The sequence below is a fragment of the Triturus cristatus genome, chromosome 5_2 (genome assembly GCF_964204655.1).
Source record: "Triturus cristatus chromosome 5_2, aTriCri1.1, whole genome shotgun sequence".
Lineage (NCBI taxonomy): Eukaryota > Metazoa > Chordata > Amphibia > Caudata > Salamandridae > Triturus > Triturus cristatus.
The window spans coordinates 478,893,668-478,919,169 of NC_140588.1; the positions used below are offsets into that span (position 1 = coordinate 478,893,668).

Sequence of the window (25,502 nt, forward strand, 5' to 3'; positions counted from 1 at the left end):
ATATTTACTCTGCTGCTGAATCTTCAACTTCAAAGACAGATTCCCTTATTTTTAGGTACTAGAGAACCTGACAATATTTTTCAGGTGGGCAGATCGTCATATACCCCTCTAACAGCCTATTTACCACTTCATTTGCATCATAAAGGTTACTTAAAAACGACTTTGGGCACCAGCAATAATAACAAAACTGATCGCGCCCTGAGGAGTACACCTTAGCCTTGCATCATCCTTTCTCCTAGTAAAAGCTCATTCATTCCAGCTGATCAACAGTTCTGCTTTTACAAGTGATTGTTCTCACAATGATGACTCGTGCAATGTTATGAAAGTGTCCATCCCCAGGCATCGGGTACCATAGATTTTCCATTTGCATCCACAACAGCAACAGCTCCACTCACATCAAGGTGACCTGCAACAAGAACTCCAGTGCACGCCAATCGAAATATTGGCTGTATATATGGCTGATATCCTAGCTACATTACAAAATAAAATGATGGACGGATTGTTCAAACTTTTCAAACACTCACTCCCAGTCACAGATCTGGGTTTAATCCTTCGTTATTTTTCTTGCCACGTCACCCCAGTTTGGACCCAGCCATATGCAAATCGGTCTCATCCTGCTCCCATGGGAACAGCCAAGCCTGGTCCTCCCTGGACCAGAAACAAGCATCCTGGGACCGGTTTTGGGGTATCGCCCCTCATCAGTCATGCTAGCTAGAATCAAATAGTGCAGCAAACAAGGGACCCACATCTGGGCATACTCTTAGCCACTTAGGGCACATATAGCAACATCACAAAATAAAATGATGGACAGAGTGTTAACTTTGCAAACACTCACCCCCAGTCACAGATCTGGGTTTAATCCATCGTTATTTTGCTCGCCACGTCACACATCCTAGCTGACATTATTAGGATCATCCTTTCCTCTCCCCCCTCCCGCACCCACCCCACCCCTCCATCCCCCTGTACATATCAATTGTTGAACAATCTGTACATTTACATAGGCCAAGGGTAATAGAAGTTGTTTTGTACAACATCTTCACTGTGTTACCCCTCAAAGGATGAGCGATAAAATGGTCGTGAAAGAAACGAAGAAGCGGTGGGGCTTGTTGTGAGACTACAGAACATATAAAGAGTCCCATGGTCTTCCCCTGGCCACCGCCGTGCCCAGGAAGAGTGGTGGCAAGAATACCCTGCTCGCCCTCTCTCAGGCTGCAGGTTGGGGTGAAGTGTCAGCTGGTGCCTGTGGCTGGTGCCAGACAGGTTTCCAACTAAACGGAGGGGATGGAAATATTATAATTTATATCCCCATAAACTAACGTAAGGGTAGCGGAAATAAGGGTGTGGAACGGGTAAAAATCCACCTTAAATATGACCCTTCGTCCTCACACCCACTGGCAGGTTTTTGTCTTAAAATATACTATCTATATAGCTTTGCAAAATACCTGGCACAAGTAGTTGCTCTGTTTCGTTGTTTTACTTCTGTTTGTTGTGTGATGCTTTGTTGTGCATAAATAGCCGCTTTGGCACTTGTGATTAGCGTGTGACTCATGGGAATGTGTCGACGCTTTTCCGTCAGCGCACCCGGCATTGTTTTCTTCGGTCACGTGTTTTCCTCTCATTTCGACAATGATATGTTTGTCCTTCGCGGCCTGTGCTGTACCGGGCGTCTCGTTGATTCCCTGCCCCCTCCTGCGGTTAGTCTTTCAGAGTCGAGGGCATTGAAAGGCTGTTGTCCCTGTTTGAGCTGCTCTGAAACGTAATACAATTATATTTGCTAATGTACGATTTAGTCACCGGCTCGATCAACAAGTAAATAAAATATTAGTCACGTTTTGGTTACTAAGCTGCAAAAGCTCTTTAGTGTCTTTCATAGTGCACATTTAAGCATTGTTAACGACATTTTCGTTCCATGTATGTGGATGTGGGAACACAATGTTCATATTTGTGTTCAGCTGTGGACAACATGGAGGAGGGCATAGCAAAAATAAGTGTCGTCTGTTAACTTCAAGCGTTACTCCTCCCCAGGTGTTTTTTTGCAGTTTTATATAGCGCGAACTCAGCCCGAAGTTATTCACATGAGCGGCAGTCACATTACACAAGGTCAATTTTTTTTTTTTTTTTAAAGGCTCGGGGTGTTTATATGATTGGCCCAGAATAACAGGATGTTGCCTGACGCCAAGACTCGAAGCTGGTTCCCCAGGTTTGAACTCGCCAAAGATCAATCAATCAATCAATCATAACACTTGTATAGCGCGCTACTCACCCGGAAGGGTCTCAAGGCGCTTGGGGGAGGGGGTCCGCTACTGCTCGAACAGCCAGGTCTTGAGTTGTCTCCTGAAGGCGAGGTGGTTCTGGGTCAGCCGAAGGTGGATGGGCAGGGAGTTCCATGTCTTGGCCGCCAGGTAGGAGAAGGAACGGCCTCCGGCGGTGGCTCTTCGGATGCGTGGTACGGCGGCGAGGCTAGCAGATCGTAGCTGGCGGGTGGGCGTGTAGAAGGTCAGGTGGTCGTTGAGGTACTTGGGGCCCAGGTCGTGGAGAGACTTGTGTGCGTGGGTGAGGAGCCTGAACGTCATCCTCTTGTTGACGGGGAGCCAGTGCAGGTCCCTCAGGTGGCTGGAGATGTGGCTGCATCGGGGGATGTCCAGGATGAGTCGGGCGGAGGCGTTCTGGATTCGTTGGAGTCTTTTCTGTAGCTTGGCTGTGGTCCCGGCGTAGAGGGTGTTTCCGTAGTCCAGACGGCTGGTGACGAGGGCCTGGGTGACCGTCTTCCTGGTTTCGGTCGGGATCCATCGGAAGATCTTGCGAAGCATGCGAAGGGTGTGAAAGCATGATGAGGAGACGGCATTGACTTGTCTGGTCATCGAGAGGGAGGAGTCCAGGATGAAGTCCAGGTTGCGTGCGTGGTCTGTTGGCTTGGGAGCGGTGCCCAGGGCTGGGGGCCACCAGGAGTCGTCCCATGCGGAGGGCGATGGTCCCAGGATGAGGACTTCCGTTGTCACATGATGTCACATCCTTTCCCCATCTTTACGTTAAAGCATAGAAAGACATATTGTGATATTATATGTGCTGTGTCTGTGCGTTCATTTTTTTCCAGGACCTGAGCATAACCTCCCCCGCTGGGGGAGGGGCGCAGGTCTTTGATCGTAGTGGCATGATTCTGTTGCTTATGGTTGAGGCACCTGGAGCCGTTTTGCGGAAGAGCCCTAGGGGCAAAATGGGTGGTTTCTCCTGCTTTGTGCCCCCTCGGGGCACTTTGGTATTACAGAAGAGGCCACAATTGAGTGGGTAGGCCCTTCTGTAATGCAGATAGCGCTGCCGCTACATGTGTGCCAACGCTATCTGAAGAGGGCATTAACTCATTCACATGGGGGTGTGGTCCCATGCAAATGAGGGAATCTCTTTGCCTCTGCTCCTGCACTGTAATTTGGGAGCGGGCGCAGATGCAAACATCCCTTTAGGAGCAACGGCCATACTGGTGCAGGTGAAAGACGAGGAAACACGTCTAAGGACCAAAGTGCGGCTTCCATATAATTGAAGTTAGGAATTCATTTGGTCATATACTGTTACGGATATACCAATTACTGATGATACCACAACTACGTGAACTGAGATAATCAATTATCCCTTCCCTCTTGGCCGGGACGGAAGTATAACCGGTCCAAAGGTTAACCGTTCACCATCGAAGTACATTAGCCCTGAGGAAGTTGTGGGTTACTCCTGGGCGACGAAACACATGTTGGCTGGACCAACAGAAGAAAGAATATTAAAAGACAAACAATTTATTCTGTTGTTTTTCATTATATTACTTTGCCTAATTTTGCATGATTTCGGATGTGTGCTCAGGCCTGTAGAAATTAATTGTGTGATACTTGTGATCACTATTTTTGTGGGGTGGATGATCCCTCTTCCCTCGAGCACCAACAGATAGATACATTTAAGCTACCTCATACTGGAATTAGTAAGCGCCACAACCACACAGGGATATTTTCATCCTGTTTAGTGATCAACTTATAGATTTTCTTAGCTTCCAAACTCTGCGCCAACTCACTTGGCCGGGCACCTTTGGACCCTATTTTTTCTAACATAAAGGACCTGCTTATTGACCCACCTCTTCAGTTATGTCGGCCTGGCCTCTTTGCTGTGTCTTTTAAGATCAGGGTTCCCTCCCACCCTATAGTGCAGCCATATCGAAATCTTATGTTAGAAACTGGTCCAAACTTAACATCTCTGCATTAAACAAGCAACTTCTTAACACACAGCCCACACTTCCATTACAGCCTGATTTAGACCACACCTTCATACATCAATCACTCAATGAGGCTGTTGATTTTATCTGGCCATCTATCATCAATCTTTTGGGCAGAATTCACCCTCTGGCTCCCTGGTTCACTGACATATTCCAATCAGAAAAGAAGCGTTGTCAAATCTTAGAAAGATATTGGAGGAAACGATATGACTAGGAGGCTAAGTCTGATTATGTGGTGGCCTTAAAAAGATGGCATGCTCTCTGCAAATCAGCACATGCCAATTTTCACACTAATATAATGACCAAGGCCCAACACTGTCAGAAAACACTCTTTAAGGTGGTGAAAGAACTATTGGACGCTAGTAACATCATGCCTGCTTCCCCCTCTCTCCCAAAGCCAGTGCGACGAGTTTTGCTGTTTTTTTTGGAAAGGTGGACAAAATTCACCTGCAACTGACTGAAGAATCTTTGAACATTGACTCTAACTTACATTTGGATCCACCAGTCACTCTCTCAGTGAAGGCTACTCTTCGAGCAATCGAGCCAGAAGCAGCTGCTAAAATCGGCGCATGGCCGCTTATGGGTCTTCAATCTGACGGCCATGAACTCCATCAAGTCTCTATCTACAGTTGTTCCTCTCCCCCTGCTAAACTCAGATTATTGGATGCATCTGTACTAAATGTGATTGTAGAGATCCTTAACACTTAACTGAAGGATGGGATTGTACCTCAGAGGTGAAAACATGCTTTGGTTCTCCCCCTTCTAAATAAAAATAAAAATAAAAAATGTCAATCTGGACACCTCAAGTTGGTTGAACTACCACATTATCTCCCTTCTCCCAGTTATTTACAAAGTTCTGGAAAAACATGTTAATGCCCAACTCTCAACATTCTTTGAGACCCACTCGCTTTTCCACCCATCACAGTCTGGCTTTACGGAGGCACGCAGCACGGTGTCCGCCCTTCTTGGCATAACAGAATGTCTCAGGCAGTATTTTAATTCGGGAGGAACAGCTGCGCTCATACTGCTTGATCTGAGCACAGCCTTTCACATGGTGTCTCATGTCATCTTGACCGACAGACTTTTGAGTTTGAAAGAAGAATTTTATTGAGACAAACAGAGGTATCCATACTGTAAGCAATAACAATAAATACATATCAAGGTAATCCAGTGACATAGAACAAAAGAATGCGACAAGTTCGTGCCATTACATTACAATAAACTATACTGCAAAAAATGAAAAGACAGACTCATGAGTAAAAAAAAAAATAAAAAATAAAAAATCAGAACAGTATTAAAATTTGGAAAGAAATCCAGGAACGCATAAGGGGTTCATGGAGGTTCTAAGACCTCTTGTTGGGACGGCTGTAGCTGAGAGGATTTTTTGGCGCACAAGTCAAGGTAAAGTGTAACAGGGGACCACAAGTCCATACGTTTCGTTGCCATCCGTATTGAATATACAAAGGAGGTGTCCAATCTGTGGTTATGGCAAACTACGTACCACCACGCCTTGGAAGAAATTTTAGTAGAATCCTTCCAATTAACCGTGATCTGCTGAAACGCAGCCGCCAATAACAAATCAACAATTTTAGTATTACCTGGGACATTCTCCCAGCATGGTGAAAGACTCCCCAAGAAAATATGAGTGATAGAAAAGGGAAATGTAGTGTCAAAAATTAAATTGATTTGGGACCAAACTTGCTCCCAAAAACTGTGTACAGGCGGGCATAAAAATAGCGCATGAAAAATATCAGCGTTTGGGGACGAACATGACCAACAAGCATCTGGGGTAGATGCAAATCTTCTGCTCAAAGCACTTGGAGTAAGAGGCGGTTGTACACGAAAAATAGCGTTTGTGTGAGATTGGCTGCCCTGGAGGATTTACGCAGCTTGAGCCATATATTATTCCAAAGAGACAATGGCCATGAGAGCTGAAGATCGCGCTCCCAAGCATCCTCCACTTTAGACTTCTGTCTAAGAGCACCTTCCCCCTGTAAGTGCTTATATATACTGGAGGCCGAGGGTTTAGTCTTAAGTAGGGAGGAGAGTTGTGAAAAAGAAGTCTGGAATGTGGGGGCCTGAGGCAAAGCAGATAGGCGATCAAACCTATCCATCACAGCCAACTTGAGTAAATGGTATTTATGTATGAAAGAGGCAGGCAAGTCAAAACGTTGCTTAAGTGATTGAAAGGACATAAAATTAGAATCCGAGAATAACTGGTGAATCCATATTAAACCCTTTCGACGCCAAGTCTTCCAGTAGAAAGGTTTGCCACGCACAACCAAGTCTTTATTATGCCAGATTGTTGAATTTAGGAAGTAGTCAGTCGAATCCGGGGGGGGAGAAGGTATGAACATCAGAAGCTTGGAGGTCAATTTAATTATAGGAGAGGACACCGCCTGCGGTTTGCGTGAGAATGAAAGATATTCGGAGAAGGAGAAGGGAGAGAGGAGAAGACGCTCTGTCCTAAGCCATAGAGGGCAGTACTCCGAGGGGTCCAGCAACCAGAGTGAGGCTTGACGCAAAAGGTAAGCTTTTTGATAAACCTGGAAATCAGGAAAATTAACTCCTCCCTCGGCCTTGGGGCGCGTTAATTTAGCTAACGACATTCGAAGCCTCTTTGAGTTCCACAAGAAGGAGGAAAGGATGGAATTGATCTCTTTAAAGAACTTGGCCGGGATAGGGACTGGAATATTAGAAATGGTGTATAGTACAATAGGTGCCAGCATCATCTTTATAGTGTCTAACCGACCCCACCATGATAAATACAATGGATGCCACTTGGCCGTTAAGTCAGCAATTTTTTGTATACATTTGTTTAAACATAGCGCTACTGTATCAGATATTAAGGGGGTAACGTACATGCCCAGATATTTAATATGAGAGGGGCTCCATGTGAAATTGGAGGCGCTGAAATCCGCTTTAAAGGTATATTTGGTCAGGGGAAGAATCTCACATTTGTCGCTATTCAACTTGTAGCCAGAAATGTTAGAATATGCCTGTACATCTGTCAGAAAGGAAGGAATGGAAACACTGGGATTGGACATAAAAAGTAAAATGTCATCTGCATAAGCAGCCAATTTAAGGTGAATATTTGCTGATTGAAAACCAGATAAATTTGGATTCTGACGAAGCTTAGAGAGAAAGGGCTCCAGAGCTAAATTAGAAAGGAAAGGAGAGAGAGGGCAACCCTGACGAACCCCCCTACCCAGATCAAAATATGAGGAAATCAGACCATTAGCACAAATGGCCGCACGCGGGTTGAAGTAAAGAAGAGAAATCAAAGACACGAACTTGGGTCTAAAACCAAACCAACGAAGAGTATAAAACAAATTCGTCCTTTCAACCCTATCAAACGCCTTCTCAGCATCAAGCGCAATTGCCGCCAGGGGATGCTTCAGGGACGAGGATTTAGACAAGACATCAAAAAGAAGTCTCGTATTGTCCGTGATAAATCTGCCTTTGACAAAGCCAGACTGTTCTGCACCTAGGAGATCAGGCAAGTAGGAGTCAAGACGCATGGCCAAGGCTTTGGAGAAGATCTTATAATCTATATTTACCAAAGAAATAGGTCTATAGTTTTTGCAGTGTCTATGATCTTTTCCCTCCTTCGGTATAAGGCATATGTGTGCTTCCGAAAAAGATCCTGAGGAACAACCTAGGGCAATAAAGAAAGCCATAAGGGAATGCAGTTTGGGTAACAGGAGTTTGGAAAAGTGCTGAAAGAATTCTACTGTAAAGCCATCAGGCCCCGGCGCCTTATCTTTCTTGAGCAACTGGAGCGCCGCTAACAGTTCTTGTTGCGTTAAATCGGACTCCAGGAGACTGAGATCCGGCGGATGGCAGGGAGGAGCCTGAAGTGTTGAGAAAAACTGGGAAAGAGAGCAATCAGAGGGCTGCGATTCTGAAGTATAGAGGGACTTGTAAAATAGGGAAAACTCGTTCAGAATGTCCGCATCTTTAAATTTTAAATCCAAGCGGTCATCATAAATGGATTCAATATTGAGTCTATTGTGTTTAACTTTCAAGTAATTAGCTAGTATCTTTCCTGCCTTGTTTTTGCCTCCATAAAATTTAGCACTGGATTTCAGCAGATATAATGAAGCATCTTCCGTAGACTTCTTGTTAAATGCCAATTTAGCATTAATGAGGGCCGTAAGGGACTGGCTCGAATGTGAAGTGTAAAAGGAATGCTCCAATTCTTTGATGTTCTGTAAAAGGTCTGCAGTAAATTTGCGGGAAAGTTTCCGCCTCTTAGCAACAAAGCCAATAACGAAGTCCCTCGCTGAGGCCTTGAAAGCATCCCAAACGGTTGAGAAGGGCATGGATTGGTCGGTATTGAACATAAAAAACTCGTCAAAAAAAGTAGTAAAGGCTGCAGTAAATTTCGGATCCAGGAGGAGGGCATTGTTAAAGCGCCACCTTTTGGGACCTGTGGCCTTAGGCAAAATTTCTAGACCAATTGAGACAGGGGCATGATCTGACAACAGAATAGGGCCAATTTCTGCGTGTGTAAGGGTTTGTGAGACGGAGTGGGAGACAAAAATATAATCAATTCTCGATTGAGTGTGATGTGAGGGGGAATAAAAAGTGTACTCTCTGGTAGTTGGATTGCAGAGACGCCAGGCGTCTAAGAGTTGGTGCTGGGAAATAACTCGTACAAATGATTTCTGAGGCTTATTGGGAGTGTAAGGAACCTTGGAGCTCCTGTCTATAAATGGATCAAAAACCTGGTTGCAATCACCAGCAAAAATAAAATTATCCTCAAAACCCAGGGCAATCTGGGCAGCTAAGGTGGACCAAAAAGAAGGCTCTCCAGAAGTTGGGGCGTATACGTTGAATAGAGAAACAGGAACACCTTTGAATGACAATTTAACATTTAACCATCGTCCGTTAACATCTGAATCCTGGGCTAATAATGTAAGTGGGAGGGATTTGCTACAAAGAATCATCACCAAATTTCGTTTGCCATCCCCAGGAGAGAAGAAGACCTCCCCCACCCAACCCCTTTTCAACTTTAACGATTCATCATCAGAGAGGTGAGTCTCTTGTAAAAAGACAATGTCTGCATTTAGTTTGGCGAGGTGGGTCAAGACCCTTTGCCGCTTAATGGGAGAATGTAAACCCCTAACGTTCCATGTAACCAGTTTTAAGGACATGAGCAGTCATAAATGACACAAAATGCAGTTGGAAAGCATAAAGTCAATGCATTACAAAACCAGTGGAAAATATAAAAGATGTATGGCACAAAAGAAATACTTTGTCTGAGAACGGAGACAAAAGAAAAAGACGAGTCAAGCATATAGAAGAGGATACAGGTAAGTAGGAGAAAGAAAGGCAGAGCAATAAGGATACCAGAAAAGCAATAGAACATGGATGAAGAGATAGAACGCCAAAGCAAAAACAGTACAACAGAGAAGACGTACAGAAAAATAAAAAACATACCTACAAAAGGAGAGAATGGGTGGGAGGGTGAGTGGAACCACATGGAGCAGACACACGTCCAGGGAGGGTCCGGCGGGGAACGGGGAAGACCTTATAAGAAGACGTCATAACTGTGAAGCGAGAACATATGACAGAAATTAGTGTCAAGAGAAAACTGTAAAAGACCTGCATCAGGAACCTACGAATCTAAAAAATATTAAAGAGCAATATTTGAAAAATGCAGAACCATTAATTCAGCGAAGATCCGCACATATAACTAACACTGCTATATAGAATAAATTAAGAACAACTGTTTAGCTGGCTTTAGAAAGACTGTAAAGCAAAAAGAATGACAGGCAAAAATATTAAGTAACGATTAAGCAACGATTAAGCAACATGCGAGGAAGCAGCTCCTGAAGAAGTGGTAGCATCCATCCTGTGTGATTCGATAAAGCTCTGCAGGCGCCCAGGACCTTCGTAAGTCGTAGTTCTATTGTTGTAAGTGACCTTGAAAAGACAAGGATGAAAGAGGCCAAATCTGGCCCCCATAGAACGAAGATCAGGTCGGAGATTCAGGAAAGCTTTGCGCCGATCAGCTGTGGCCTTAGAGTAGTCCTGCGCAAAGAACAGTGTGGAGCCTGACCATGTAACACGTTGAAGAGCTTTGGCTGCCGCCAACACCTTTAGTAAATCTGTATATTCTAAGAAGTAGATGATGACACCCCTCGGTCGTTGGGGAGAGGAGCCAACAGAAGGAACACGCCCTAATCTGTGGGCTCGTTGAATATTTAGCATAGTTCCATCTGCCAAGTGAAGGACCTTAGGGAGGAAGGTCCTAAAGAACGCAATAGGATCACTTCCCTCAAGTCCCACTTCCAGGCCAAAAATGCGCAAATTATTCCTCCGATTGCGATTTTCAAGGTCTTCGACCTGCTTCTGGAGGGTAGTAATTTGCGAGTGCAAAGCAGGAACATTCTTAGTAGTATCACTGAGGGTGGCAACAGTATGTTCAACCGCTGTAAGCCTTGTGTCAAGTTGCACCCACTTGTCAGAGAGCCTGCAATTTGGTATTTGTTTCCTCCATAAAGGGTCTGAGAGCCCTTATCTCGTGTAACAATAGTTCCATGGAGACGTCTGAAGATGGTTTGGGAGGCGAGGGAGGGTCTTTTTTTAGCCTCTTCACGTTCGACTTGACAGTTGCAGCAGGTACAGGATCCATTGTCGAGTGCTCAGTCACTTCCTCAGGCAATTGCGACTCTTCCAGCTTGGAAAGTTGTGAAAACAGAGTAGAATTTTTGACGAAAGACCGCTTTGGTAAGGATGGACAGGTATGAGCGCCCCGTGTCCTGCCCATAAATTAGTAGGATTAACGACAAGGCACAAAAGAAAGGAAACTGCCAACCAGGATGCGCAATGTTCAGTCTTGGGTCCCCAAGCAAGATGGTAGCAAGGCTATAGAAAAGGAGTCCATGACAATTTGCCAATAAGGTCACTGGGAGCTACAGTCAATGAAATAAGTGCCATTAAAGAATAACAGTGAGGCTCTTTCGTGGATCCAGAGCGAGACCGTGTAGTCCCAGCCAACACCTATCTGAAGTTGAGCAACAAAAGTACGGCAGGAAAGAGTGATGAGGCAGACCATCACCTAAAATGGCGGCTGCAGCTAGTATCCAAGCATGCTGAGGTGAGAACAGAAGTAAAAGCAAGGAAAAATCAGGAAAAACGGTCTTGTAGGCATTATGGAGAGAGGGGACATCACTTGCCATAAAAACCATGCCATTATATCGCTTTAGCTGAAGTTTATGAGGAGAAGAGTCATTCCGCCGAAATTCAAAATGGCGGCCGCGATGTTGCAGAGACGAGCAAACGCTTATTACCTGAAAAAAAATATGGTAAATCGGCTCAAATCGGCTCGGGTGACATCGTGCACGGTGTAGGAGCGCTTCCGATGCTAAATCCTGCCAGCCGCTTCCCAGGAAACCATCGCGAAATCGGACTTCTCCGCTCCGGGACCGGGAGCCTCACGGAGACGCGTCCATACTCCTTGGGCGCCTAGCCACGCCCCCCTTGACCGACAGACTTGAGTCCTTGGGCCTCAAAGGCTTGGCCTTGAGTTGGCTTGTTTTTTCCTGAGTGACCCCTCCTTTTAGGTCACAACCCCCCAAGCAAGATCCAAGCCTCTAGCCTTGACCTCTGGTGTTCCACAGGGTTTTATCTTGAGCCCTGAGCTTTTTAACATATAGGTCCAACCATTAGCAGACTTAATAGAGAAATGCGGGCTTATCCTTTTTCTCATACGCAGATGACACACAGATCATCTTCTCTCTATCATCGGCTCAGCACCATGATACTTCTTTGCTGAACCTGGGTCTGAGAAACATTTCATAATGGAGGAATAAGAGTTTGCTTAGTCTCAACGATGATAACATTGAGGTTTTGGTCTTGGGTAACAATGCTGACCTCTGGGGCCCCAGACACTGGCCGGACTCTTTAGGGCCTTTGTCCACCCTGTCCACCACAGCTAAAAATTGGGCTTTCATCATTGATGACATACTCTCACTGAAACCACAGATAACTAAGGTCACTGCCATCTGCTTTTTAACCCTTAAATGGATACAATAATCTCTGGTTAAATCCCTTAGCAGCTCAAAGCACTGTCATTCAGGTGTTGGTCATATCCAGACTGGATTATGGCAATTTGTTGTACCTGTGGGTGGATAAGACCTCGATACTCTGTTTGCAGATGGTTCAAAATGCTGTGGCTCTGCTGCTCTTTCGCTTACTTCGTAGGCCCTCAGTTACCCCCCTGCTTCAGGAACTGCACTGGCTCAAGATATCTAAACGCATAGAGTTTAAGGCTTTGTGCTATGTGTTTAAGGCCAAACATGTGCTAACACCTCAATACTTTCCGGAATCGGTAACTTCTTACTCATCCACTGAGATCTTCAAGCCAGGCGCTGTTTTCCATACGTAGATTTCGTCTCGCCCATATGAAGTGACGTTCCTTTGCCTGTCTAGGCCCTGAACTGTGCAAGTCTTTGCCTGCCACCCGCAGGAACTGCAATTCCCTACTTGCTTTTCGCAAAAAGTTGAAAACGTGGTTATTCTAGAGATCGGTCCCATGACAGCCTATCTGCTTCTACCTTGCACCGGGAAACCCCCTGGCGTAGCTGTGCGCACTACAAATAGAAAAATAATAATAATAATAAGCAATAGGGAGACAGGTATTTGAGAGACGTGCTAGCAGCACAAGAGAAAAAAGTAATATGGATTGCTTAGTGGGACAAAAAAGTAGTTCCTAAAATGTGAGCAGTGGAAGGATACAAATCTGCCAATCAAAAGGTTGGTAAAGAGACTGTACATAGGGAGCGGTAACACCAAAAAAGGAAAGCAAGCCATTGAATAAGAAGAAAGCAAATGAGTGGCAATAAAGTCAACTACTGGTAAGTAATGGGTTTTGGCGTGCTCTACAAGATGTCTTTCACAAACAGCAGCTAATAGCTATATGTAGGCAATGCCTAAAATAAGTTGGAACCAAAACAGCAAAAAAAACTGCATACTTAATTATACATAAAGTTAATTATACTTACACTCTTGTCCCTCTGAAGCAAACCTGCCTGTCATTTTGGGTTCCTTTGTTTGTGGACTATGGTAAGGCACCAGGAATGGAGTTGTGGAGTTTGAGTTTAGAACAGGGTACCAAATGATTCAGGTGATTCATAAACTAGATCTGGGACTATTGGTGAGTGCGGCAGGACAACCAGTTAGGACTGTTTGGAAGCAGGAGGGCATGACAGCCTCGTATGGGTTGTTTGCTGCCTCGGTCGAAGGATATCCAGGTATTGTACTGTTCGGGGATGGGATGGTGACCGAACAAATATATATGGGCCTGTTTTGGCATAGATGATTGGGGGGGGCAAATGAGTATGAGTGGGTAGAGGAACATCTAGCCATGGAACAGTGTTTTGAGTCTGGCGAGTGGTAGGACAACCAGGTATCGGGTTGTAATGAAAAAAGAGACTAGCAGATTTTTATGTAAGGATTTCTGGATTTTGGAGGACTACCTTTTTGGGAAAGGAGAAGCTGAAATGCCAAGTATTTAGTTCTTTGGGGTGGTGGACTTTTTGGCAGTCTGTTATCGCTGTGCTGCTGTGAATATTAAAGCCAGGTACTGGCTTGGCCTGCATTGAAGAATGTTGACACAAAGGACTGTGTAACCAAATCTGCTCCCATTTTAGTTCGCATGAGGTTACTTGAAGGTACTATACTCTTGGCTGTAATATTTAGCATCTTAATTCTCTCACGTTGAGACTTTGGCTCTGTAACAACTACCATGAAGACGTTAGGTCATGTAAGAAGTTAATGTTTGATGTTCTGTAAAGCTCTCTGGGGGCCCTGAGCATTTATCATGCATTAGAGGACGTTTAAGAGATGCCTTGGGGCATCCAAAGACAGCCAACTTTAAAATTATAAACCTTATTCTGCAGACTTAAAAACCAGTTGGATCGGAAGCATTTGTCTAATAACGTTTGTTCTATCCTCTGAGTCAATAAAGCACATTATTCTGGCAGTGTGCTGCCAGTACTGCAAATCCCATCATCCCAGGCTAATTTAGTAAATAAACCAAGTTTGGCTAGCATATTCATTCGCATTTGCGTGAATGAAAATTTGAGCATCTCGGCATTTGCCATTTGTTTATTCAGACTACGCTGTGCGCCACTACAATATCATAAATAAAGTGGAGTTTCTACTAGCTTCTTACTATTATGTTATGGATTGGTTATAGTTATTGTTGTGTGGTTAGCAAGCTGAAAACCGTGTGCATGAAGGAGTGCTAGTTATAATAATGTGAAAGAGGTGCATAATGATAAATTTAAGGTAGAACTGTAACTTTAAAACGTTTTATTTTTGTGCACGTTAAGGTTGTTTTATTTGGAAAGGAGAAATAAAGTTAAAGTAATTTAAATGTGGTGCGTACTTTAGAAATTTAAGGTAGAACGTTCTAATTTCTAATGTTAATGTAATTCAAGTTTGGTTTATATAGAATGAATAAATAAAGTTTTCCTAACTATAACAAAGTTTAAACTTTGTTTTTTTCATTGAATTTCAATGTTTTATTTTATATTTTTAAGAAAAATGTGTTTCAAATCATATAGTCCAGTGTCGTCGAGTGGAGTGCTGTTATGTGGGTTGTCATACAGTTCAGTGTAGGACAGTGTCTTACTGTGTAGTGTAGGGTCATAGAGTAGAGTGTAATGGTGTAGTGTATAGTGGAGTAAAGTGTCATATAGTGGAGTGGCGACTCCTAGAGTACAGTAGCGTGGAGTACATAGAGTGGAGTGGCGTAGTGTAGAGTCGAGTAAAGTGTCATAAATTTGGGTGGGGTCTCGTAGAGTACATTGGAGCGATGTGTTTAGATGTGTTGGAAAGTCTCGTAGCGTGGGATATAGTGGAATACAGAGTTGTACAGTGGAGTGTACGGGGATGGAGTTGAGTGAGTCTCGTAGAGTGACATAGAGTGTAGTACAGTTTTATAGAGTGGAGTTGCATAAAGCGGAGGAGAGAGCCTTATAGTGGAACTGTGTAGAGTAGAGTGGATTACCGAACAGTAGCGTAGAGTGGTGTAAAGTATCGTATAGCTGAGTAGAGAGAAGTGGATTTGAGTGGAGTCATGTAGGATAGAGTGAAGTTAATTGTCATAGAGTAGAGTGTTATGTTGTAGAGTGCCGTGGTGTAGTTTACAGTGGAAAGAATTGTCATAGACAGAAGTGGTTTAATTTGTTGTGCCGTAGAGTGGAGTGCCACAGAGTGGATTACAATGTTATAGAGTGGAGTAGTGTGGAGTCGAGTAGAGTGCAATACTGTGTGGTAGAGTGGAGTGCCATACAGTGGAGTACAGCTTGAGTTGAAAAGAGTAGCCTAGAGTGGAGTAGGGTACACTGAAGTAGTGTAGGTGGAGTGGCATAGAGGGAGCTGCATTGAGTGTAGCACAGTGCCATATATTAACTAGAGTGCTGTAGGCTGGCGTTGACATGAGTACATGTTTGTACAGTGGAGTGCTATAGAGTGTGGTAGAGTGAAGGGCCATAGACTGTCGTCCAGTGGAATACAGTGTTGAGTGGAGTGGTGTGCAGTGGATTTGAGTAGTGAAGTGGCATACAGTGGAGTGGCGAGTGGGGTCGCGTAGAGTGGAGTTGCATAGATGGTGTACCTTTTACCACCAATGGAAACCATATCTTTCTTTCAAAACTGAAATATTTACTTAACATATCTAAGTTGTGTTTATTTCCAAACAGCCAAAGGCTCTTGTAACAGCGCACCATATTATGTATAATATAATTTAATATTGCGATTTATTTTTCCCAATTTTATTAGTACCACGCTACTTCCTAGAACCTACACCAATAGTATATAAAATGTTGTAAAAAATATCCCCATATTAAATAGCATCCTTGACACTGCTACCTTATGTGGGCTTTCTGAAGCCTACTTGCAGCCCATTATAACCTCTCTCTATTTGTTATATTAATATACAGCACGCAGCCTAACCTCTCTTTTAATCCAACATGGCTGCCTTTCCATTGTGGACTGTGCCAGTAGCCAATTATATTTTATGATGTCATTGCTTTGTACGGTGGTAATACGGAAGTACTACCACAACAACAGGTATCACTAAGTTGTTTTGCCTTATGATTTAACAACCATTAAACCAATTTAGTTGCCATGTGAAAAAGGGTCATCTACATCATGGGTACTCGCAAACATTTTCCTAAGGCCAACAAGCTTGTTATGTTATGTGATAGAGGGCTGCATTGATGCCAGCAGTATGGCGGTCGGGAGTTTGGGGACATTGACAATAAAGTGGGTGTAGGGGAAGTGAAGCCTATAAATCTAGTGTCTGAATTGCACAATGTGAAACCAAAAACTTTGGTGAATCCCAGCTTCTCCACTTAACTAAATTGTGTGAGCGTAGGCAATTGTTTTATTTCACTTTCCCTCCTTTTTCACTATTGCATATGGGGATCTCGAAATACATGACTACAAGATGTGAGCTGTACAAAACATACTCCTGTGTTTGATAAAATACATAGTAATGTTGTTCATGCATAATTTGTCCAGGCCACCTAAAGAGTGCATGCAACAACTGACTTGCCTCTTAGTTCAATATTGGTATTCTTGTCAGGGTGTGGGGGTGGAGAATGAAAGTTTCTAAAATTATGTTTGCAAACTATCACTTTTAAAAATATACATATATGTTTTAAATATAGTGATATAATTTGATGTACTATGGTGACACGGTTCTGCATGTTAATGATATACACTTTTTGTATTTTGAACAGACTATCATATTTTTAAACTTCTGCTGCAAGATGTCTTTAAAAATAAAGTTGTTTCTAAATTTAAGCTGTGAAGGATAACCCTGTTACTTTATTTCTTAAACTTAAATTAACCCTTGAATAAATTCATGCCTGTTTACTCAGCATCTTCGTACTGTTCAGTGACGGGCCTCCAGAACTCTCTAACCTTTACTAGTACCAGGATTTATGGCAGATATCGTTTAGTCCCTGTGGCTCTATATTCATAGCCAAAATTATGTGTCTCCATGCATGGTGTGTTTGACACCTGACTCTGTTGTTAAAAGATGAAAGTTGTGATGTTTCATCAGTTCAAGATTATTGGGTTCTTGTGACTTTGGAGAAACCGGCATAATACGTCAGACAGATGTTGGATTATCACTGTTAATTATTTTGTGTTATTAAAAGGAATTAGCATAAAAAAGGACCAGGATGTAAGTATGAGATGGCAGTTAAGCCCAATTCTTTTGTGTCAGTAGGGGGGATAGACATCTGAAGGACCAGGGTAAGCTCGAGGGGGCAAGATTTAAGCCCAATGGTTAGTTGTGCCTTTACAAAAAACAGGCATAATGTCACAGACTGAATATGCTTTATCCGTACTCATAATTCTATTGTCAGTAGGGGTGAAAATGTCTAAAGGAGCAGGGCAAAACCAAGCCCAAGGTGGTATATTTCTCATGTCAGTAGAGGGGTCTTGGTTGCGGTATCCCTATCATGTCAGTAGAGGGATATTTGTGCAATTAGACAAGGAATCCATCAGCTCAGGGCTATAGGTAAGGTCAGGTGGTATATTTATCATATCTGTAGAGGAGTATTTGTTATGATATACCTAACATGTCAGTATAGGGAGATTTATGCAATTCACAGGGAATACATCAGCTCAGGGCTATAGTGTTCTATGGTATGTTATGGTTTAATCCATTTTTGTGAGTAGATAAGTGATAAATCCATCTCCACTCCTTTTCAAAAAGGTGATTTTGCCGGTCATTTTGGTTGGGTTCAAGCTGACCTAACTTAAGCCATTGGTAGTGTGGCCTTTCGTAAGTGGTATTACGTTTACATCTTGTATTGCTGCGATGTTCACAGATAATGCTCTCAATCTTCCTGATGGTCATGCCTATATAACGCTGAGAGCAGGCGCATGTAATGTATATTACATTGACCAAGTTATAGGTAGTATGTTTCTTTAAAACTCAGGTCTTGTTGGGTTTGAAATCAAGGGTCTTAGTCATGCAGGTAAGGTGGCACACACTACAATTTCCACAGGAGTAGAGCCCCGTTATATTGGGCAGGCCCCAAGTATTCAACACCGTGTTTGTTACTCAGGGTTCTTTGGGCGGGTTGAGACCAGATGATCTTTTAAACTTCTGGCCCTCTTAAATGAGAACAAGGGTTTCTCCCAGTTGAGGCTGCCTGATTGTAAAATACGCCAATATTTATTAATTATTATGGTCACTTCATTGGAGGTGATGCTGTAAGTTGTAATGTATGTCAGAGGTCCTTTGGTGTCCGTCCTAAGGGATTCATCGAAAAGGAATTCTCTGTTCTGGTGGTGGACTCTACTACTGACCATGACCGTGTAGCTGGAGCCATGCTGTCAGAGATTGACATATGTTCCCTTCTGTCCATTGAAGAGCTAGAGACTCTCTCTAGGAAAGTCTTCATTTAAACTGCCCCCCCCGCAATCCATTGGTCATTTGCACCGATTTGCTCCCTCCTAAAGGGCACGATACTTCGCATCTCCTGTGCGGTGTACGCGATGCGTGGCTTCCTGTAGGTGCTCCATGGCCATTTTGTGTCTTTGCTTGTCTTGATAATATGGTGCATGCTGAGGGAAAGCCGACTCCAGCTTGTGTGGCTGCGCATTTTGCAGCCGTGTAATATGTATTAAAAAGGAACCTACCATGTCTACAACTTTTTCTGTAATACAAAACTGTACTCGCAGCATTTTAAATGATCTAAATGTCACTTTTTCGATAAAATGGCTCCATGACTGCAGAAATGGGTTCTGAGTGCTATCGAGTTGCCTGGTGAACCCACCTGGGAATAAACAGGCGTCCCCTGTAAATGTTGCCTAGATGCCATTGACAGTGGTTCAGAAAGTGTCACTGGATAAACCTCATATTGCCAGCGCATGTAGTTTGTAGATGTGGATGTACGTGATCTAGTCTGGATAGTAAAATCTAAATCATTTTTATACAACAATGGAATCTTTAATGGTGTTAAAATGGAAGACCAGTGCAGCAGTAACCGAGCATTGTTTGAACTTGTGCCTTTTTTCCTTTCAGAATCGTAACGAGATAAAGCATGGAGCCATCCTTCGGTTAACAACATCCCCAGTAAGTTACTTCGTTGTAATACTTGCATAAGATCTGTGGCAGGCAAGCCAGGGGCATAAGATCTGTGGCAGGCAAGCCAGGGGCATAAGATCTGTGGCAGGCAGGCCAGGGGCATAAGATCTGTGGCAGGCAGGCCAGGGGCATAAGATCTGTGGCAGGCAGGCCAGGGGCATAAGATCTGTGGCAGGCAGGCCAGGGGCATAAGATCTGTGGCAGGCAGGCCAGGGGCATAAGATCTGTGGCAGGCAGACCAGGGGCATAAGATCTGTGGCAGGCAAGCCAGGGGCATAAGATCTGTGGCAGGCAGGCCAGGGGCATAAGATCTGTGGCAGGCAGGCCAGGGGCATAAGATCTGTGGCAGGCAGGCCAGGGGCATAAGATCTGTGGCAGGCAAGCCAGGTGCATAAGATCTGTGGCAGGCAAGCCAGGGGCATGGAGGTGTATAATCAACGGTGTGCAGTAGAGACCCTCCCGGTGCCTGCACGCACATAAGACACAACGAAGACATACATTTCGCATATTGCGAACCAGGGTCCAAGTGCTACGTTCTCTGCCCTCGTGCCCCCCCCCCTGCCCCCGCCTCCAAGCCGCACATAGAGTTCCTGGGGTCGAATTTCAAATCTGCTGGTGCCAGGACTTAGTCAATGTGCCAATACAAATTAGAAATCCTGGTGGACTGCAACCCACACCATCCCACCGAGCATTACTCTAATGTAAATATTTCCTGGTAGCGATCAGTTCCTCAAGATGAGCTCAAGGATACAGTGGAACACTAAACCCTCTTTTGTTAACGAGTACACATTTCAGCGTGGCACTAAGAAACAGGGCTTGTATTTTCAAATGTTTATTTTCAAATCCTAACCTAGTGCATTAAATATGAATGGTAAACATACAGAACATAAATGCAGCAAAACATATCATGGAAAATGACAACAGCAAGAAAAACTCTAACATTGTTATTGTGTTGTTATTGTCCTAACATCCTCAAGCCATTGCTAAGCACTACACCAAGTTGTAGCTAAGGCTATGAATAGCAAGCCTGTTTCTGATACCTGGTTTTATAGTATCGGATCTTATCTCATATTTTCAAAACAATGATGGAACTAGCAGAAGCTAAATCAGCAATGAGATAAAACGATGATGGCAAAATGCGTCAACTTGATCATAATAATTCAACAGGTGAAAGAGGTGCAGACCTTTCTAGCATTTCTATGCGTGTTTTAAACTTCACACTTTCCTTTCAAGAAATTGTAAAGTCTGAATAAGGCAAGGAATGGAAATAGTAGAGTCTGAATGTCAAAATGTGGGAAATGGAAAAGTCTCAACAGGAACTGTCAGTGTTCATGACAGAAGTGAGTGGGATCTATTTGGAACATTTGCAAAAAGAGAAAACATTTTTTGCAGATACCTGGCTCAATCTGCTCCATGGAAGTGTGAGGTAGGGGAGCAACATCACAGTAGTTGGAGAAAACAAGAGTGGAGTGGCCAGGGAAGCAATGGAGGAGCTTGAGATAGGATTTTTAAAAAAAAAAAATAGATACAAACAGCTAGGAGGGGTGGGAAAAGCTATGTGGAGAGGAAGGCTGGAGCAACACTTGAGTGCATGGTGAAAATGAGTATTTGGTAGGGGGCTAGCAAACGAGGAAGAGAGCAAGAACACACATCTACACACGTGGAGTGCTGAAAGAGAAAGAAAAAAGTAGTTCCTTCAATGTGAGCAGTGGAAGGGTACTAATCATCCTATCAAAATGATGGTAAAGAAAGTATGCTCCAGAGGAGTGAAAAAGGAAAACAGAGAAAGGGAAGCCATTGAATATAAAGCAAGCAAATTATATTGTCAAGAAAGCCAGCTAATGGGCTGACCCAAAGGCCACAGTTATCATTGTCCACAATAGATCTTTTCAATAGCAGACAGTAGGCGAAATGGAACCTGGAAAACTGCTTTCCCATTTGTCAGTATCTGATCATGTGCCAGCTGTGCCTCACACAATGTCGTCACCCTACCAAAGAGCTGCATTGTGTGGCTATTAACATTAACCAAAGCCTCATACTCCAAAAATCATTTGTCTTCAGATATTTTCAGCAAACATATTTTGTATCAAGATGTGTAGTTTACAACATTGAGAGCTGTGAATGCACACATCAAATTGACTATCAGTCTTGAAGTTCAGTTAAATTTTGACAGTGCTGTAATGCAGGCGAGCCCTGTTATAGCTTTTGTGTATCTCTCGGACAGTTACTCCAAGTTATCTTTTGGGACTATTCCCCAAATGTTCTCAGGGGCAGAGAGTCTAAGGGTCACTTTGCTTTACAAGACGCACGTAGGGTCGTTTTTAGGTCTCGCTTGAGCCAGTGCATGCGCTACTCTGCGAGACATTTAGTAAGTGGGTTTTGAAAGTTCTACCCGAGGCTTTTGCTGGCCTCAAGCTTGCGGTTACGTGCGACTGTACATGCGCAGCCGACATCTGTCTTTCCTCCGTCACGGGTCATTAACTGCATCGCGATCGCAATCACTGATTGATTCATGTCACTTCCCCATACAGCTCTCGTGGCTGCACATGTTATGTTATGTTATGTTATATCCCCACATATCCCCACTGCCTTCAGTGAGATGACGTTATGGCCAGCACCGCCGGTACTGTTCTCTGTTTTTAGTCCCCGTCGCTCTATCTCTGCCCCCTGCCTTGTCTCCCCTTGTTCTCCTTCCATTATCCCTGTCTGTATTTCCATCCCTCTGCTGTTCAGCTCCTCTCTCTCTCATATCCCCACTGCCTTCAGTGAGATGACGTTATGGCCAGCACAGCCGGTACTGATCTCTGTTTTCACTCCCCGTCGCTCTGTCTCTGCCCCTTGCCTTGTCTCCCACGCCAAAGGCCTCGTTACTGGAGCATGAAAGCGGGGCGGGACCGAGCCACCCTTCTCCCGGCTAGCACCTCACCTGCCCCCCCCACACTCACGCCCCCCCACCCACCCTCACTTGCGTCGCCCCCACAGGGCAATTTGTTTTTAAACAATAATTATCAATCCATACAGCTGGCGCCTCTGGCGCTATCCTCAGGCCAACGATTATGCCCCTCATAACAAAAAAAACATTAGCATGGCCAATAGATCTCGCCTTTGGGACCTTATAAGTATTTAGCCATGCAACAGTTGATAATATTGCACAAAGGATATTTTGTTGCATAACTAAATACTTATAAGGTCCCAAAAGCGAAACCTATTTGCTATGCCAATGCTTGTTCTAATACAATAGGTAGAAAGTGTGGTATCCAATATGAAGTGATTTTTTTTTTTTTAAACATATTTTTTATTGAGTTTTTATAGTACCACTTGGGCAGTTGCCCGACATAAACCATTTTGAGACGGGATATTGACATAGTACCAAGCATGGATACATCATTGGGTACAGTTTGCATATATAACAACGATTGTGAAGTGATTTGTCTTGTTTAATTTTCTTCCCTTTACTGTAACCCGAATTGTACTTCAGAACCGAAAGTATAAAACTGCTTTCAGACTTTTATTTGATTTTATAAGAATGAGAACAAAATAACGACACTCAGCTTGTTTTAAAGTAGCTGTGGATGCTTAGATCCTTACATGCTGACTGTATCTTTGATAGCTGAGATCAGCTCTTTGTGAGTGGAGTAGATTATTTGCGCACAATTATGACATAAACTACACCAGCTGCAATTATTAAATAATCCAACTGTTTATTTATTTAAAAAGGTTTGATATAGCGCTGGCTACACCCATGGGTATCCGAGCGCTTTACATACGTTTGAAGATAATACAGTACAAAGTATTAGAAGAAATGCACGTAGTATAGTAAATAAATACAGTATAAAATGCAGCATTCAGACAAGCTCAATATAGAGAACACAATAAAAATATAGTTTGCATTGGTAAATAAGTGACGGAAGCATTAATTTCAGACTAAAGTGACAGAGGAATATACATGTTTTTTACAGCAACAGGAGGTAAGCTCTGTGGTCGGGGTATGTAGGGAGTAGGTTAGGTGTGAAAGGAGGGGTGAAGGAATGGAGGGATGGGTTAAGGGAGAGGAGGAGGGGGAGAAAGGGTAGGGAAGAAGAAGGGCAAGAAAAGTCAAAGGGGGTGGCGGGATAGATAGGTGGGAGGGAGAAAGGAGAGGGTATAGCACGTGAGAAAAGAGATTTAAGGGCCCCAATATTTGTTAAGCAGGTGAAGTTTGAGGTCTTTTTTGAAGCTGATGTACGAGGGGTTACAGCGCAAATCTATAGGGAGGGCGTTTCAGATTTTGGGAGCATTACCAGAGAAGGAACGAGATTGTGAGGCTTTCTTTTTTAGCAGAGGGGGGACGAGGAGGAGAGTGTTGGTGCTTCTCATCGGACGGGAGCAGCCCGCTATTTTGAGTTTACTTGAGAGGTAGATCGGGGACTTTAGATGAAGGGCTTTATGTGTAATGCAGGCAATTTTGTAGGCGGATCAGCCTTCGAGAGGAAGCCATTTAAGGACTTTAAGGGCAGGAGAGATGCGGTCAAAACGCTTACTGTTTGTCATAAGCCTGGCCGCAAGGTTGAGTATAGTTTTGAGGGGGAAGGTGGACTTTGGGGGTTCCGGAGAGGATAGCGTTGCCGTAGTTAATTTTCGAGAGGACTAGAGATTGGACTACTGATTTTAAATCATCAGCAGGAATGAAGGGTTTTATTTTTTTGAGTTGGCGCAGCGTGAAAAGTGCTCCTTTAGCCGAGTTTTTTATATGGGAATTGAGAGTACGCTTATTGTCAAAGGTTATGCCCAGAGATTTACCTGATTTGGATAAGGAGAGTGGGCAGTTGAGGGCATTAAGGTCAGAGATCCAAGATTGGATAGGGAGTGAATTGTTTTTAGGGGAGAAAATAATAATTTCAGTTTTATTAGGGTTGAGTTTGAGATGGTTGGAGTGGAACCAGGATTGGATCTTAGTCAGGGTGTTGTTTAGGTGCAAGACATCAGAATGGGATTTAATTTTATAGTATAGTTGGGTGTCATCGGCATATATGTGGTAGTTGATTCCGGCTTGTTTTAGTATGACAGTGAGGGGTTTCATAAAGAGGTTGAAAAGAGCTGGAGAGAGAATAGAACCTTGGGGGACACCAAGAGAGACATGAGTGGGGTTAGAGAGACAATTTTGGATTTTCATTTGTTGAGTTCTATGTTGAAAGTAGGAAGTGAACCAGTTAAGGACAGGGCCATTGAGGCCGAAACAACATTTGAGTGTATTAAGTAAGGTTGTGTGGTTGACTGTATCAAAAGCAGCAGTGAGCTCGAGGAGAATGAGTAGGCAGGACTCACCCTTATCCAGGGCGTGGTGGATATCATCAACGATTTTTAGCAATGCAGTTTCAGTGCTACAGCCTTTACGGAAGCTGGTTTGTAAAGGGTCAAGAAGGTTGAAAGTGTCAATGTGTTTATCAAGTTAGAGTAGGGCACATTTTTCAAGGGCTTTGGAAAGGAGGGGGAGGTTAGAGATAGGGCGGAGGTTGTTAGGGTCATCCGGATTGGCTTTAGGGTTTTTGAGAATGGAAGTGATTTGTCCGAGTTGGAGGGAGACAGGGACACACCCCAGGTAAGGGAGGAGTTGATAATATTGGTCCAGTATGGGACAATGACATGTCTAAGATCTTGAACAAGGTTAGAAGGGAGAGGGTCTTTTGTGTGAGATGACGGTTTTAGTATAGACAAGATATTAGAGACTTCGAATTTGGAGACAGGGTGGATATTATGCCACGAGGCTTTGTTTTTAAGTTGTTGGTGGGCTGGGTTGGTTTCAGGTGCGATTGCGGTAGGAAGGTGTGGTGAGGAAACGAGGGGCAGGATAAATAAGGAGGGAGGTACAGGAGTAGCGTCAGAGATACCTTGACGGTTGAGAGGGATCTGAATTTGAAGGAAAGATTGATCTATCTTGGCAATTATTTCAGTGAAGAAGTTAGCAATTTCTTCACATTTGATAGTGGAGGCCGTAAGCTTAAGGGGGGTAGCGGAAGTTTGTTTTTTCTAACAATGTTGAACAGTTATGCAAACAGAAAAAAGATGCCTTTTCATTAAAAATGTGTTTCTTGTAGGAAGATCTGGCAGCTCTGAGGAGGGCGAAATGGGAGGGAGAAGGGTGTTGTC

At 43.7% G+C, this 25,502-nt stretch overlaps 1 protein-coding gene across 6 annotated transcripts in view; it reads left to right on the forward strand.

Moving 5' to 3' along the window:
• Positions 1 to 25,502, forward strand: part of ELMO1 (engulfment and cell motility 1) — a 1,282,006-nt gene that overhangs the window by 325,655 nt on the left and 930,849 nt on the right. For all 6 annotated transcript variants that reach the window (XM_085607465.1, XM_085607469.1, XM_085607468.1 and 3 more), the window contains one exon: positions 19,314 to 19,364. In XM_085607465.1, the coding sequence (XP_085463591.1) occupies positions 19,314 to 19,364 (51 nt within the window). The remainder of the gene's footprint in view (positions 1 to 19,313; positions 19,365 to 25,502) is intronic.